The 17512-nt window shown below is 39.0% G+C and overlaps 1 protein-coding gene across 24 annotated transcripts in view; it reads left to right on the top strand.

Annotated features, from left to right (window-relative positions):
• The first annotated feature begins 428 nt into the window (after positions 1–428).
• flncb (filamin C, gamma b (actin binding protein 280)) overlaps positions 429–17512 on the top strand; it is a 70727-nt gene continuing 53643 nt past the window's right edge. For all 24 annotated transcript variants that reach the window (XM_079817718.1, XM_079817735.1, XM_079817726.1 and 21 more), the window contains exon 1: positions 429–1190. In XM_079817718.1, the coding sequence (XP_079673844.1) occupies positions 812–1190 (379 nt within the window). In that variant the 5' untranslated portion in view covers positions 429–811. The remainder of the gene's footprint in view (positions 1191–17512) is intronic.

A 17512-nucleotide genomic window follows, 5' to 3' on the forward strand; every position in this document is an offset into this window, starting at 1 on the left:
TGACTGGAATAGAGTCTTGTCAGTTGGGGCCATAATATTGTTTATTAATACACTGTCGTACTATTTATTATTTATTAATAAACAGTCTGTCTGTCTTCAGTGGCTGGGCTTTGATATGTATTTAGCACACTGTGTTAAAATGTCTCACTGACTTAATTATGCTGTCATTTGCTTTTTCCAGCCCCAATTGTTAAAACAGAGCCCAAGTTTTACAACAAGCGCAACTCCAGCCCCCCACGTGCCCAATTTGGGGTTCCTAAAAATAAAAATGACTGTCACAACTGTTGAAGGCGCTCTAGGTCTATCCAATCCCCTTCCCCGGGGCGCGCTTCGCCCAATCGGGCGCCGGTATCACTATCTCGGTTAGATTAGAGAATCACCCATCGCGCAGTTGTATATGGTCATGATGACAGCAGCATACCAGGGGATCCAGCAGACTGACGTGTGAGCCCTGCCGGAGGGGTCTCAGATTTTAAAGCGCCTCATGCTTCATTTAACCATTCAAGTATACGAAGCCGCGTCTATTTTCCCGTCTTTCCTTTTGTTTCAGAAAACTTTCATGTAAGTCAAGCAGGAACGAGGTTTCTTTAACGGCGGTTGGAAGAATTCAACGGAAACTCATTCGCTCTGAACTGTGTGGTTCGAAGCTGGAAGTCCGACAAACCGTCCCAACTCTTAAGACTTTCTTTCGTTTTCTTTTCTTTTTTCCTTAGAAGAGAGTGCGCGCTCCTGCCCCACTCCCCCTTGCGCCGTTAAAGTCTTGCAGATTGTCGTATAAAAGGGGGGCACGAGAACATTGGGGGAAAAAAACATGATGAGCAATAATACATACTACGACCAGCAGCTGCCGCCCCAGTATTACCAGGGCACCGACAACGGCGAGGACGGAGACGAGGAGATGCCGGCCACGGAGAAGGACCTGGCGGAGGATGCGCCCTGGAAGAAGATCCAGCAGAACACCTTCACCAGGTGGTGCAACGAACACCTGAAATGCCTCAACAAAAAAATCAACGACCTGCAGAAGGACCTGAGCGACGGCCTCAAGCTTATCGGGCTCCTGGAAGTTCTCAGCCAGAAGAAAATGTACAGAAAGTACCACGCCAGACCCAATTTCAGGCAGATGAAGCTGGAGAATGTGTCGGTCGCGCTGGAGTTTCTAGAAAGGGAGCATATCAAACTAGTTTCTATAGGTAAGTGCTGTTTCGTTGCGTAGCCTATATATGCGCGGTGGCTCACGATTTTAAGCCGCATAAAAGTTATTTCAAACAAAGCAAACAAGTTTAGCTATGTGTAAATCTTTAATTAAGTGACAAACAATAACTATTTATGCAGTGGTAATGTTATGATAACGGAACGCGCTCAAGCTGCGTACTGTTGCCATGGTTACCTCCTCAGTTGAACTTCATCAACTTGTAATCTAACCTTTTTTCGCTTGTGAAACGTTGTATCAAAACCTTGAAACGTATACTTATATGAAAACATACTTTTTAAAAGTCTCCTCGACGGTTTGTTTTGACTCTCTCGGGGTGCTCAAGCCTTATTAGAGGGGTCAGACCAAACAAACTACACATAATTAGCGGGGTCATAATGGGTCTTGTTTCCATTTTAACTGTAAATATTGATTTTTATTCGCTATAATTACATTAATTAGCATTTTTGGAAGCAGTGAAGTATTATTAAATTGTTTGATTATTGTATTTTTTCTTGTTTTGATGGACAACCGAAGGCTAAACAATGTTCATGAATCATACAGATGTCCCTGAAGATTGTCAATGCCTTTGTGCATAATCATTTGCACTTAAGACACATTATAATATGTTTCATAAATAAATATTAGAGCTATTTAAACCTTAACAGATTAGTAAGATATAGTAGTGCATGTAGCCGTATACATTAAAATGTGAAACAAATTTTTATTATGATATTTCTGTTTGAATGCACATTCTATGTGATTAATATAATTGCATGTTACAATAGGCTATGTGCTGATATATTGTTTAATATAGATATAATTGCCATAAATTAGATTCTTTAATGATTTCTGTGATCTGACATCCACTGCTCCTTCAAACAGATTTTTGGACAGCACTTTACTTTGAGATCTTTGGTCCTATAAGGGGTGCATTTTGTACCCCAAGGCTTTGGAGCACGGTCCCAAATCCAGATTAGGATCAATGCTAGTATGGATTTGTGAATCTGTCTAATGTGGCCTGCAGGCATAAAATGACCAATGATTAGAATGTATCCTTAATGTGTGAAATATGCTGTAGGAAGAATTGCTGGGAAGTTGGTTTTTATTGCATTTATCTATTTTATGACACTCTATTTAGAGATATTCCAGTCATTTTAGTGGTAGACTGAGAGTCTGATACTAGGGCATCAACATTAGTGGCTGATTTGTCCACACTAGTATTTATTATGTTTTATCAAATATCATATAACATTTTAATAATAAAAAAGCATGATTTCTGTTTCTAGATCATCTTGGCTTCTCTATACAGAAATGACCCTCTGTTCCTGGGTCAGTGTTGGTGTTTTTGCTGTGGGAAAAGATCTAGATTGTTCTGCTGTCTGCGTGGTGGGTGTCAGGGCCTGGCAGCATTGCATTCTTTCCAAGCAAATGGCCATACAACAGAAAAAGGGCAATGTTCATTCCTATTACTATTGTGGAGCTGGTATGTTTGTAAAGACTTGATTTGACCGATGAGAGAGACTGAATGATAGTGGCTGGCTAGGACTTGACTGCAGATGTGGCCGTCCTGTTAGGTTTGGGGGGGAAGGAACCAACAGTCTCACACGCTGGCACATGACAGCAGTGCTTTCAGCCCGGCTGTCATTGGCAATGAGATGGATCTTTCCAGAATGGCACCTGCCTCTCAGAACCCCCCTTACGCAAGAGTGTAGGGTGAAGGAGGTGCAGGAAAAACTCTTGCACTCTCGTCCAAGAAAGTGTGTGTGTGTGTGTGTGTGAACAGTGTCACATGGGGCTGGCCTGCTGCCTCTACAGGAAATACCACTCACCTCATATATTTTATCGCTACGCACTCAGTCACTCATGCAGATGTACCATAATGTGTGAGAATAGATAGATTTTAGTGCTGTCAAATCGATTAATCGCATCTAACATTAAAGTTTGTAAATACTGTATATGTGTGTGTGTGTGTGTGTGTGTGTGTGTGTGTGTGTGTGTGTGTGTGTGTGTGTATTAGGGCTGCACGATTATGACAAAAATCATAATTGTCGATTATTCCCTTGAATTGTATTTGCGATTATTAATTACGATTATCACAATTTACATTGAATGATGTTTTGAACAGCTTTATACCATAGTTTTAAGCAACTGCATGCTATATTGTAAATGAAAATAAGCTGAAAACATTCTTAACATTCTTGCTTTTCTATAGCATTAAGCCTCAAATGTATATATACGTTGGTTTGATATATATTTCGAAAAATATACATGGTATTATAATGTTATACTAAAACTAAAATTAAAACAATTGAAAAAAAAAACAAACCCTTAACCTGTAGAAAGAAAAACAAAACATCTTAAGCATGCAGAATATTGTAAGTGGACATTTTTTGTTGTAATTGCACCTTTGAACGATTACATAATTGTGACATTCGTAATTGAAATCACAATAGAAATTAGATTAATTGTGCAGCCCTAGTGTGTATGCATGCATGCATGTATGTATGCCTATATTTAGTGTATATATACCCAGCAGGCACCGGACGTCACCGGTCCCCAACGTCGGACATACGTTGAAAATGAAAATCGGGTTGACGTCAGAACCTGTCCAACATTGGAGATTGACGTCAATGTGACGTTGGCTTGAGAGGTTGGCTTGACGTTGTATTTTGGTTAGTTAACAACACAACCTAAAACCAACAAAAGATCAACGTCTAATGATGTTATAATTTGACGTTGTGTGGATGTTACCATTATGACGTTAAGGAGACGTTGGATTTTGGTCACCCTACCTCACGACTTAAATTTCGGTATCTGACGTCATTACGACTTTGGCTTGAGACGTTGGCTCAACGTTGAATTTTGGTTACTTTACAACACAACCTAAAAACAACTAAATATCAATGTCAGCTGGCGTCGGTTTTGGACGTCAAGTTAACGTTGGCATTAGACGTTGAGCTGACATTGAATTTTGGTCAACTGAGGTCGCAACCAAAATGCAACCAAAGTCTTATGACGTTGTGTGCCTGCTGTATATATATATATATGATTAATAGCGATTAATCGATTTGATAGCACTAACAGATTGACATACATATATGCAAATATTACCCTCCTAAAGGGACATGGTGATGGAAAAAAATTAGATGTGAGAAAAAAATCATACTTCGATGCTTTTGCATTTCAGGGGAAGTCAAAAATTTTGCAAGATAACGCAAATGTTATGGGAGAGAGCACAGTTTCTCTGGGGGAACGCAATACTTTTGTGATAGAAAGCTAAAGTTTTGCGAGTGAACACAAATGCATTGAAATATCATTTTTTCCCATCACCAATGTCCCCATATAGGGCTCCTTAAATTATAGCTGCACCTGGATCAGTGATCTTTCCATATAAAAATACAAAATATAATATTGTTGAAAAACGTAAGATAATGCTGATTGTTCCCTTGTGTATTAAGAAGTGAACAAGTAGTTTGTGGAAATATTGGAGTCAAAAACCTTGAGTTTCGGGTGTAAGGACTGATGGCCCTGGGACAGGGATCATAAGCCTTTAGCCTCCGAGTGAGTGATTGATAGATAGACAGCTGCGCTCTGGGGTCCATCTAGTAACAGGTGCTTTAAATAGTCCTACAGGCCCAGAAGAAAGCCGGGACAGAGGGGGTTGCTGGAGGTTATTTGGATAGTAAGTGTAAGAAAGAGTGAGTCATGGAATAGAGTTGATGAGCACATGATTGACAGAACTTTTTGGAATGAGTGTCCCCCTTTTCTCTCCCTTTTCTTTCCTTTTCTAACTTCGCCTGTCAGATTTTCACTGGCTCTGCCAAAAAAATCTGATTAATAGTTATTTTTACCAACATTTTTTAAGGGCAGTTAGTCCATATTTTTGCTGCATAATATTTGCTTTTTAAAGCCCGTAACTAAAGATAATTAGATATTAGATATTATCTTGTTGTTGCAGACGAGTTAATCATTGAATAGACATTCCAATTGAATTGTTTTATTTCCACATGATTAAATATTAGCCTCTCGCTGGCCTACAATCAAGCTTGGTATTTAGGTTGTTCTCTATTTTTAAGATAATTTTTTTTTTAAGTACATTTTTTTGTATTTAAAACATAAATGAGGGGCTGTCAATTTTAGTGTGTGTATATATTAATTAATTAAATAATATTTTTTATTTATTTATTTTAAGTATTGCTATAAGTATTGTTATTGTTATATTATATTAAAATTTTCCTTTTTGAAATGTCAACTGCTGTCTTCAGCTTTTACATTTGTAAATAAGCACACATTGTGATAGATGAAACAGCAAAAACAATGTTAAGTTTATGATGAAAATCACATTTTCATTTTGGCAAGACTTAAAATCACATGCACATGATCAACGAAGCTTTGGCATAATGACAATGTATGCTCCCTCGTTCTCTCTCTCTCTCTCTCTCTCTCTCTCTCTCTCTCTCTCTCTGAAGTAAGTGTGCTGAAAGGAAGTCCCTACTGACATACGCTGTATCCCAGAGGGGAAATTTCATCTGATTTAAATTTAAGTTGTCGTAGCGTGTTTCCCTGAAGTGCTTTAGTGGCTTTATCAGCACAGTGAGTTATCTCAGCTAAAGTCATGCTCTGTTTCTCTGCATGTAACACTTTCCTGGCCCATTAGGCAGATCTTTCCTCTGCCGCTCTAAGTAGCAGTTGGTTTTACCGATTCACCCCTCTTGTTCACCTCTGACATTGTTTCTGGTGAATGTTGTGCGTTACAACTTTTGGTAGGCTTTTCTCCAGCTTCGGCTCCGTGTAATCTTTGGCCACAAAAAGAAGGATTTCCATCCAAAATATATGAGAGTCAGGCACGATAGAAATGACTACAGCTAACAACAACAAGCAGTCGTTCTTGCAAGCACGGTCTCCCTCTTTCTCTCTCTCTCTCTCTCTCGTGTCCTCCTGCTTTCCGCGTACAACAGCGTCTTTAATTGTTACCATGTGTCAAGGGCTAGTCAGTCCACTGGAATGTTCAAGCAAGGCCAGTGAACACCCCCTACACACACTCACTCCCTCCAGAGATTTGACATGGGCCGCTGTGGTGCTTTCCTCAATTGGTCCCATTCTGTTTGTTAATATATCTTGTAAAAAAAAAAAGCCTAAAATGTGCTGTTTCATACCGTTGCATATCAGCACTACAGACGGCCCAGGTGCATCCTGGATAGGCGGATATCAGGTGTGTGTGTGTGGAACGGTTGTGCAACAGCTCATAACTGCTTTGTTCGTGTGTGGGAAACTCAACATGTAGTGTTAAACAAGTACAACAGGCCAGTATTTATTTCTTATTGGTTGTATTTGGATTATTGAGATTATATACAGTCTATTAGAGAATTATCTTATGAGGTTTTATAGTGCTGTGCTGTATTTTAAAACCATTGGATTCTGATGCGACAATGATTGAATTCAGTTCATGACAGCGAAGGCCTCGCGATATCAGAAAGGGTTTATTCGGGATATCGCTTGACACTCACTTCTTCTGTTACTGTATAAATCCAACACCATCCTCAAACTCCAGGATCATGTGGGAGATCATAGAATGATGGAAAGCAGACGAGGGAAAAAAAGGGCGAGTCGCTTTTGATTATGAATGGGGTGCTGGAAGGCTAAACGGGACTTCATCTCTACCGTAAGTGATATCTGAGCCTCTCCAATGTTTTCAGCTGTTCACCGTGGTGTTTGGATAGAGTTACGCATTGTACAACATGCTCATTTGTTTTAATGCACGTCTGCAATTCAGAATTGACTGGTTGCTTTTTTTTTTTTTCACTCAAAAGTCAAAATCCTGTCATCTTTTAATCACTGTCTTGTTGTTCAATACATGTATGACTCTTTCACCAAACACCAACATTTATGTTGTAAATAGATGTAAAGGTGAGTAAACAGTCATAGATATGCAAGCTATTCCTTTAAAGGCACTATGTATGATTTTTGGATTAAAATATCTTAAAACCACTAGAACAATGTTATATATTTTGTTGACTTTTGTACTTACATTATCCCAAATGTGTCTTAGAATGTTTAATTCCAGAGAAACAAGCAATTTTAACCAGGACACGAACCGTGTCCGTGCGTCACCTATCAATGACATCATACCCACGTTACCCTCGATTTCCGGTTTCCATGGAAACATCAAACACTTTAATATATTATATATTTTATTAGACAGAAAACGTATATTTCTGTTATATTGTTTTATAGCTCAACACAGGTAGTCTTATTGTTTAAATCTTGTTTTCTTGATTTACCGCGGGTACCATGATTTACCATGCCTAATATCGATCTAGCTCACTGCAGTGTGCAACAAGTGTCTCATAGTAGTGACATTACTCATTATAACATTATAATAATTTTCAACACACTGAAAGGATGTATCTAAAATGATAAAACAGTGCTGCGTTACCCCACATGAGCGGAAGAAGCAGAAGCTCTCGTCTGCGCCCTAATAAAAGCTCCGAAATCAGGGCGTCATGTCATCAAGCTATGCCTTTGTTTTGAATAAGTGACCTCTAGCAGTGAAAAATTACATATTGCGGCTTTAAAGGTCCCATGGCATGGCATTTTTCTATTATTTTATAATGTTTCCTGAGGTGTACTGAGGTGTACTTATATTGTTAGTATGATTTTTACATTAAAAAATGTCATAATTCAGAAATAAATGGCATTTTTTCTATACTGTTATTACCCCTCTGGCTTGAATGCTCTGTTTGAAGGGGCGTGTCTGCTGTGAGACTTCAGTGAAAACGCCCACTGTTGTGATTGGCTGACATCTTTGCATTTGAAATGAGTGTTAGATTATGTTGCGGAGGGGGCATGGTTTAGCGAGGTACTGCACGAGAGAGAGAGACTGACTGGGCACTCGTGAACCACGGAGAGCTGTAGGAAGTTTTATTGTACTGAGTTGTTGAGAGCTGTGCTGTTAGGGCAAGCTTATTTGTAGCTGAGAGTTCTGAATAAACAGTCCCAGTCACGTCGACTCTGTCTTCTTCCACCTTATTCTACAAACTTTGTTACACATGTAATGTACCATAACAGCTGTTGAGATGAACGAATCGTCAAAGTGTGGATTATAGCATTATTTTATGATCTATTCCTATCACATGAAAGGCTTGAGTGATGAGCATAGAGTAGACAGACAATCTGTTGATTGCGTGATTGCAGTGATCTCGTCATTGCAACATGTTTTCTCTCACAAAATGCTTTCACCACAACTAACAGCAAACACACATCGACATGAATACAGTAAGAGCTTTGTGCAGCATAACAGCGTCATTCATTATAACGGCAGTTTGAACAAGTGTGCAGATACACTCGCGACGTGTGATTGACAGATCCAAACATTATAAAGAGTGTTCTTTGATCGTTCTCTGTAGTTTAATCAGTTAAAAAACAAATTTGTTTCATTCGACTAACAGAAACGATCGTTTTAGTCACTGGCTTGATTCACTGATGCCTTACGCTTAGGGCATCAAGACGGCGATCATTAAACAATCTAAAAAGAAAGTCTGTGTGAACTTGAATGATTAGCTACACATTATAAATCATTGATGCACAGATCAGGCATTAATGAACACTGTTACTCACTGTTTGTCGCGGTGCTGTCAAATCCATATCGTAAAGTCTGTTTGTAAAGCCTGTGCTGACATAAACTGAATCCATTTTCTCAAAGTGCTCTGGGCAGGCAAAGCAGAGGAAGGGGAGGTAACATTTCCTGTTATGACGTCATAACAGGAAAATTCCAGATTAGCTCGTCTGAGCTGTCATTTTCTCAAAGGTAGAGAAAGACAGCCAGAACTCAAAATTCTAACAACTTGGGGACAAAATACAGGCTAGGGGAACTCATATTAATGTTAAAAAAACTCATACAATGAAATTTTCATGACATGGGACCTTTAATAACAAAACAAGATGTTTTTAAGAACTTTCTTTGTAGGGGCAAAAACTTTTCATAAGCTTTATTTTGTGTATTCCACAGAAGAAAAAGTCATAAGTCATAGAAAAAGTCATAAAAGTCATAGCGCGTGCAGACTTCGGCAGAAAACTGAGCAGATTTCCGCAGATTGTAGTGCCCGTCATTTGAGAAGCATACACAATCACGTGCACGATTGTTAGTGATAGTAGGCTGCGCTTATTGATGAGATTTTTTCTTTTAGTGAAAGAGTGAAATTTTAAAATGTCTAACAAAATTGACCACGGAGGAGTTAAAGAAACGTCACTCGTCTACAAAAATTACTTATTTATATCTATTAAAAACAGTTAATTTATTTACTTTGGGAGGTATTTATTTATTGTGCTCTATTGTTGAGTGATATGAAATTGTTTATTTAATAATTTGTGTACAATTCAATTGATAAAGTAATATTTTCTCCATCTTTTAGTGGATGTACTATAGTAGGGATCTAGCTTTGTTTAAAAAACAAGTTGTTTGGATTTGTATTGTAAACCTTAAATCAAAGTTAAGAAGTGAATATTTTATATTTTATTTGTAATGTTTTTAGTTCCAAAATTCTTAGATCTTTTTAACACATTTAAAACCATTCCGCATAATTTTTTTAAAAAATCAGCGCAGAAATCACAAAAAAATTCCACATATCCCGCGGAGCCCTGGTCATAGTTTAGTAAATGATTCAAATATTTAGGTGAACTATCCCTCTAACATGTTATTTACATTATACCATTCAAAAGTGTGGAGTGAGACTTTGAAAGAAATTAATACTTTTATTTAGCAAGGATGCATTAAATGAAAATAAAGGTTTTACATTTTACATTGTTATATAAAAAAGCCTATTTCTAATAAATGCTGTTCTTACAAACTTTCTATTCTACAAATAAACCTGAAAAAAGTATCACGGTTTCCACAAAAATGTTTAGCAGCCCAGATGTAAGTATGCTCATTATTTGAAATACTGATAGAAAATCTATTATGTGATGTATTATATGTTATGCATTATAAAATCTATGGAAACAACTGTGTATCGGTCTTTAGAGACTTCCTGTCGATGGAATGTCACTCTATCTCTACAGTGACGGTGCGGCTGTCGGGTTAACGGTAGGGTCAGGGGTCAAGATCATGACTGGTTTGCTGATAACAGCCATGACTGCCTCTAACAGGTGTTTAACAACAGCTATAACTCCTGTGTCTGATGTAAAGCATTTCTTCTGTATTGTGTTATTTGTAAGGCTGGGAATCAGACAGCCCAAGTGCACTCTGGGGTGTTCGGTGTCAGCAGTGTCAGGCGCAGGGGGCTGTCAGCGGCGTGATGATGTCATCAGCTGCCTGACCCTGGGTTGCCAGATTGGCCCAGACAAGAAAATCCCTCATCGTCCGCATTGCCAAATGTCTTCACCTCCCTCATTTTCTCGACCCCGCACACAGAAATAGACTGACTAAGCCCTGCTGATTGAACAGGACTTAAAGAGAGGTTTATAAATGGACAAATGACTAACATTATATTTCCCCAGCACTAACAGTTTAAAGTCATCATGATATCAAAATTGACTATTTGTGCTTTTGTTTATGGAATAATGCAGATTTTAATGATTTATCCGTTCACATCATTATTATTACTATTATTTTAATTCATGTGCCCTCATAATCTTTAATCAAAATAACCTTCCCTCCCACTTGCAGCGACATCTCTAACTCTGATGAAGTTTTTTTTCGGCATACGTTTCACTCAGATACGTCACAGTAGGGAAGAAAAGACTGTCGCAACTTCCGTTTCATGCTGACTTATAGTAATAGTAATGCTTGCCTTAGCAAATGCCATTGATATTTTCCATCCGTTTCGTTGTGGTTTAGTGGAAGAGGTCTTCACCATTTGAACTTCCCAACAGGAAACCCAGATGTGAACTTTCTCCCTCATAACTCTGGAAAGGACTTTGTCTTCTCTTTTCCTATGAATGGTGGACTTTTAGTGGATTCCACTAAGAGAAACAGACGTCATTCTGAGCTCTTTTCCAAAAGAAGCTTAACAAGGGCAGTAAAAAGCCCTTCTGACTGACATTTGACAACTTTATCCCAAGTGCCTTGATGTGTTTTTGTTGGATATCCACATAGAAATGGCTGAGACGTGCACAGCTAATGGCCCATAGGCATGTTACAGGGAGTTAGTTCCTTTAGGAGCATAAAGGATTGTGTGCACGTCTCGTGTGTCTGTCTGTGTTTATAGCAAAGTGAGCTGAAGTGCTGACAGGCCCGTCTCTTAAGTGTTTTTAACTCTTCTCGTTCTTTCTCTCTGCACTGGGAAAAAATTATGTGTTTTTAAAACTTGTAATAATGAAGGCAACAGTTTTCTTAATTTCATTATTTTACATGATTTTTAATATTATTATTTTATATAATTTTATATATTGTTCATTTACATTTTTACTACCGACATTGTAACAATACAAAGCTGTCCTTTAAATATAATTACTATATATATATATATATATATATATATATATATATATATATATATATATATATATATATATATATATATATATATATATATATATATATATATATATATATATATAGTAATTATATTTAAAGGACAGCTTTATATTGTTGTTACAATTTCGGTAGTAAAAATGTAAATGAACAATGTGTACTCTTTCTCTGTTACCTGCACTCAGATATACCCATGCATTTGTTTATTTTTTGGGTATCTGACAAATTGTGCAGATATCTGGGTTCAAACATGGAAAAAGAGTACAAAAATTGTTCATTTAAATATACTATCAACAATAAAAAGCTGGTTGAAAAATAAAAAAAATAAAAAATAAAATATATATATATATATATATATATTAGGGTGCATCAAAAAACACAATTCTTGAATTTTGACATGGCTGGGTGCTAAAAGTGTTCCAAAATATGTAGAAACAACACATGCAAAATATTTTTCCAGTACATGATGATTTAGGGGTGCCACCGCACATCTGTTTTTGTTGGATAAAGTGGTTAACAGTGCTCAATGGTCGCCATGGAGATCTGAGGCAAACAATACTACAGCTCAAGAAAACTGAGGTGATCTTCCTGTTTGAGGTGATCTTTCTGTGTTGGGTATGTATTATTACATATAACTATCATATGCTGCCCTCACCAACTGGTCCCTACCAGACTAGCAGTCGCAGCCTGGTCTTTGGTCTGGGCCCCAGCATCACCAGAGAGGATGGCATCATCACCGGCGCCAAACTGCCAACTGGTCGTCAGATCTTACACTGCGTGCTTGCAAAGAAACCTGGTGTAAATGGAGTGTTGTCGCAGTTCGAGGCAGCCAAGGTTGTCCTGGGGCAGGTGCGACCATTTTACAAGAAAGCCAACATCCCAATGGTGAGCGACAAGCGTGCGTGCCACAAGATGGTAGACTTAGTCAATGCTAACAACAAGATGCGGAAAATCTCCCAGGCCAAGCGCACCAGTGAGACTACAGCGAAACAATTGGAGAAAATGGAGTGCAGACTTGATTTCCGCTGTGGCCTCCAAATGTTGAAAAGCTGATTGATAACCCAGAAGACCTAGCTTTCTTGGCCAGCATGAAGACTGACAGAGTGGCCACATTTGGTGTATTGGACAAAAAGCTGCAGCTCAAGGTGAAGCAGCGAGAGGAGCGTCAAGCTGCCGCAGCGGCCAGGCAGTCCCACTGTGAAAAAGAGCTGGAGGAGATGACGGCAATGTCCAGCTTGGAGTCAGAGAGTGATGAGGAGTCAGAGGAGGATACTAACACAGTCTATCCATCTGAGGGCGAACCATCCCACAAGCATAAGAAGACTGGAACAAATGGCTTTATTCCACATGACATCCTTAGCCGGCCAAGTGTTGTGTCATTGGCTACAAGGTTGAAGATGTCACCAATGCAACACGCTGCCTTCACGCGTGGCCTTGTTGCAGAGTCAGGCAGTGAATCTACACATCTCTCTGCATCCTACGCAACAGCTGACCGAGCAAGACGCCAAGTGCTGGAGACCATCAGTGAGGAACAGCACAAGCAGTGGACACCACCTCCAAGTTAACACCGATGCTCAGCAATGTGCACCAGTTGGAGGAGCGTCTTACAGTGGTGGTTGGAGATGCAGAGCGGGTGAAACTGCTTGGTGTCCCGGCATATAAGAAGCAGACTAATGAGGCATGTGGAATGATCATTGCCCGGTTGACATGCAAGTTGCTGCAGGACTGGTGCTGCGCTGACCAGGTTGTCAACATGGCATTTGACTTGTTCACGTGGGCGGGACAAATACAACACCAACCAACTGCCACATCTTGCTTGTACTGTACAACGTCAACAGATGACAACAAGAAGTATAATAACGGAACAAAATAATTTAAAACAAGAGCCAGAACAAATACTTAACATTGTATCAGCATTTTATATAGAATCAATACAGAAACAAACTATCTATGAAATGAGATACTTAGTAACACTTCCGCAGATATTCTGTATCATAACAAGCAAAGAGTCTCAACTGAAAAAAACGCTGCGCTGCCAAAACGCTCTCAAGCGCCCACAGCGAGACGTTTTCAGCAGAGCACCTAGTGTTTTCAGCCGGCTAAAACGCTTTGGTAAACACGTGGCCTTAGGCCCTGTTAGTTGCCATTGAGTTAGCCACTAGAGAGGGTTTGTTCTTTTAAGTGTGTCGCTCCTTGTGTTTAACAATAAAGTCAATGTGTCCGACATCCATCACTGCTGCACAAAATTCAGGGTAAGGCCACGTGAACATGTCCCATTGACCTCCATTCATTTTGTCTATAGGACAAATGAATGGAGAATCACGAAAGCTGAATTTTGAGAAATGCCCAAAGGGCAAACAAACAACTTTTACTTTGATAACCCTATAGAACATGTTACTGTATAAAAGTTCACTGTACTCAACATTTCCAGGTCAACGTTTTGGCAATTAGACTAAAAATTGCACATTTTTTTAAATTTCGCCAAAGTTCATGTGTTAGGTGGCACCCCTAAATCTCAATGGAATTCCTCAAAACTTTGCAAAAGTCATTTTTATGTTAATTGGAACAAAATGCAATGCCAGCCAAATTCATATTTTGAAATTCAAATTTCCCATTCAAATTTGATGCACCCTAATATATATATATATACACATATCAGTGTTTCCCACAAGATTTCGTGAGACTATAGTAGGTGGACCACTGTCCTTCATACATTTTAAAGTTGAGAATTCAAAATAAGAGGTTGAACCCAGAGTAAAAAGTATTTATTTGCATTGACTTTTACCTTGACTTTAAAGTGGACTCAAACCTCTTTTTAGTTGTGATATAGTGTCTCAGTCCACATTACAGTCTCACTGTTGTTTTAGGAAGCCAAACTATTAGAAATACTTGTAATCATACTGTCATCATCTGTCCACAATGTTGAAGGTGGGGTAAGTGGTATTTCAAAACTGCTTTAGAAAAGTGTCTCGGGCCGAGTACCAAAACAAACTTATAGCCAATCAGCAGTAAGGGGAGTGTCTACTAGTGACAGGGAGAAGAGAGCGCTCAGCGGACATTAGCCGAGTGATGACTGAAAGAGAGAGACGTGGAAGATGTCTGTGGAACAAAAGAAGGCTTACGATCAGGCAAGAAGTATCAGCTTTCCAGCGCTGGAGAGAACTCAAGGAGCGAAGGCCGAGGTTGCTTCATTTCTTCTCGATAGGCGAGTAATATTGATTTGATTTTGTTTCGCAGAACTAATATATTCTGGCTTTTGCTTGATATGCTTATGTGTCATGTTTGCTTGCTTGTCCATTTGCGATCGTATTGTCGTTCACTTCAGCGATAATAAAGACCCATTCATTTCCACACCGTATAAGCCTGGAGAGTCTAAACCTCCTCGCTGTCTGTTTCAAGCGTCAGCTCCCAAAGTGTGTCCGAAAAGTAAGATAATATACTCCTAATATATGTTTGTTGCCTTTGGTTCCTCTTTTCGTGATCGATAACCCTTGAATCTTGTCATAATTGTAATTTATTCGTTAGTTGGACTGTTGTGCTCGTGCTATCGAGTTGTTCTTGAGAACTGTGTTTGTGTTTTTGGGATTTAAGGGATGACTTTTTCACTGAACATTCGACCTGGATTACCATAACACACATTGCTTTCACTTATCGATAACATCATACCCTCGGCCGGCTTGCACAGCAGATTCCGCCATAATTGTTGACGGGGTTATGCATGTGTGGGGCGGAGCTTTCAAAATAGGGGCGTGTTTGTTTTGGTGATTTGAAATCAACATCGGTTACCAGAAAGCACTTACCCCACCTTTAAATTCTTCAAATAAACAATTCAATTCATATAAAATACCTCAAAATGACAGACACAGTGTGCTTGTCTGTGCTTGTTTACAATATTCAGTTGAACTCGTCATGATAAATGCTTTGGATGTTCTTTCTTGAGCCCTGGGGTGACACAGTCTGTCCCGATTCAGGCGCACTGGAGGACGACTGGGACAAAGGCTCTTATGTGCCTGTTGGAACTTCAACTCCGAAGCTTTGTTGAGGGATTGGGGGGATGGAGGGTGACTGCATGCTGCAAGCAGACAGCTAGAATATGTGCGAGTGTGTGTGTATGTGTGTGTATTAGGCCCATGAGGGGGAAGGCACATCAGTTGTTGGTTTAGGATGGCTGTTAGCAGCTGTGACGGCAGCTGACTGGGTTCACTCAGGAGAAGAGATTGGCTGATTGCACTGCTGGCTATAAACAAAACCACTGTCTTTCACCTCTTCCACTAAATTAATCCAACTCTACTTTTCTTTTTTTGTTTTGTTTTGTTTTATCCATGTTAGTAGTACTAAAGTCAAAGAGAAGTACTTCCTCAAAAGTTGAGTAAATAAGAACAAGATGGCAAGAAAAGGAAGAATTTGTCTTTTTTTTCTTTGGTGGAAGTTACCATTGTTTCTTTTTTTTTTTCACTGTGTGAAATACCTTCTCTGTAGTTTGGGTTTAGTGAGGAAAAGGCCTCTTGGTTTGGGCCTCCCTGAGCACTGACAGACTTATTACAGTATTTTATTACTGGTTTACATTGGAGACAGGCTTTTTTCCGCTCATTTGACTTGAAGAGGAATAACCAAGAGTTAAACATATAATGCTAGGAATTTTTTTGAGCACACCTCTCATGAAACACACTATTAAGATGAACCTCACATTGTTATCTTTTTGCACTAAAGGCTGGAATACACAACACGACTTTCGCCCAGATTTTTGCCCCTGTTTGCAGTCTGGACATGTCAATGATAGTTTACAAAGTCAGAAGCATACAGTATGGTGCATAGTGTTTTAAAATCTGTTCAGATGTTAAAAGTCGTGTAGTGTATTCCAGACTTTAGAGTCAGAAGACTAGATGTAACAAGGCTCACATGAAATAGAGTGGTGTAGGTATGATATCACTTTATAGGCCAAAACGCAGAAGCGAGTTAGCATTTTAGCACTTCCGGTTCCCTCGTCTCAAAGTCAGTGGTTTTTTTGAATGGGATTTTGGTTAGATGGCTGAAATAAGGTCTGTGGTGAACACAAACTCAAGACACTTTCACGTTTTATTCTACGACATAAAATACATCAGTATTACCCCCCACTCTGGATTTTTTGAAGATGTTACGTGTCTTGAAAAAGGCGGTTGCTAACAGGTGCTAAATGGGACTACAGAGGCTCTTTTACAGCCTCATTATGCTTATAATTGTGCTCTTATAAACCAGTCTAACTCAAATGTTCTGGGAAAATGTTTTTAGATAAAAACTTAAAGAGTTGCTGGAAGCTCAGTGATGGTGACATTGAAATCAAGCGACTGTGGTGTAGTCCGTTTATAGCCTACCTTTTGTTTTTTACTTCTGGCGACTGCATTTAGGCTTCAAAATTAACGAAAGTTGTGTAATTATCTGTGATAATTATCTTGATGGACAAAACGTGTAAGTATCATAAACGTTTGTTGATCACAGAGCTTGTTTGTTGCGATAATCCAAAAGCCTATGGGAAAATCCTATTGGGTTTTTCTCGAGGGAACCAGTGCGATGCTAACTTCCAGTTGGCCTACAAAGGGACGTCATACCTGCACCACTCTATTAGAGCACTTTATGAATAAAGATGGAAATCTGTAGAATTCTATGGAATGGATTTAAATGAAAGTTCTGTGACTGGACGTGTAAGGTCATGAATATTTAATGAAGCAGTTTATGGTTTGTTGCCTGTTGCTAAACAACTCCTACCAAAAGCATTGCTAACGAACGTGTAAGGGGTGGCGGATGTTTAGGAGCTTGTGAATAACATTCCTGACAAATTCTGGGAAATGTGTGAAGCTTTCGGTGGAATTCTC

This window comes from Gobio gobio (genome assembly GCF_949357685.1).
Source record: "Gobio gobio genome assembly, chromosome: 5".
Lineage (NCBI taxonomy): Eukaryota > Metazoa > Chordata > Actinopteri > Cypriniformes > Gobionidae > Gobio > Gobio gobio.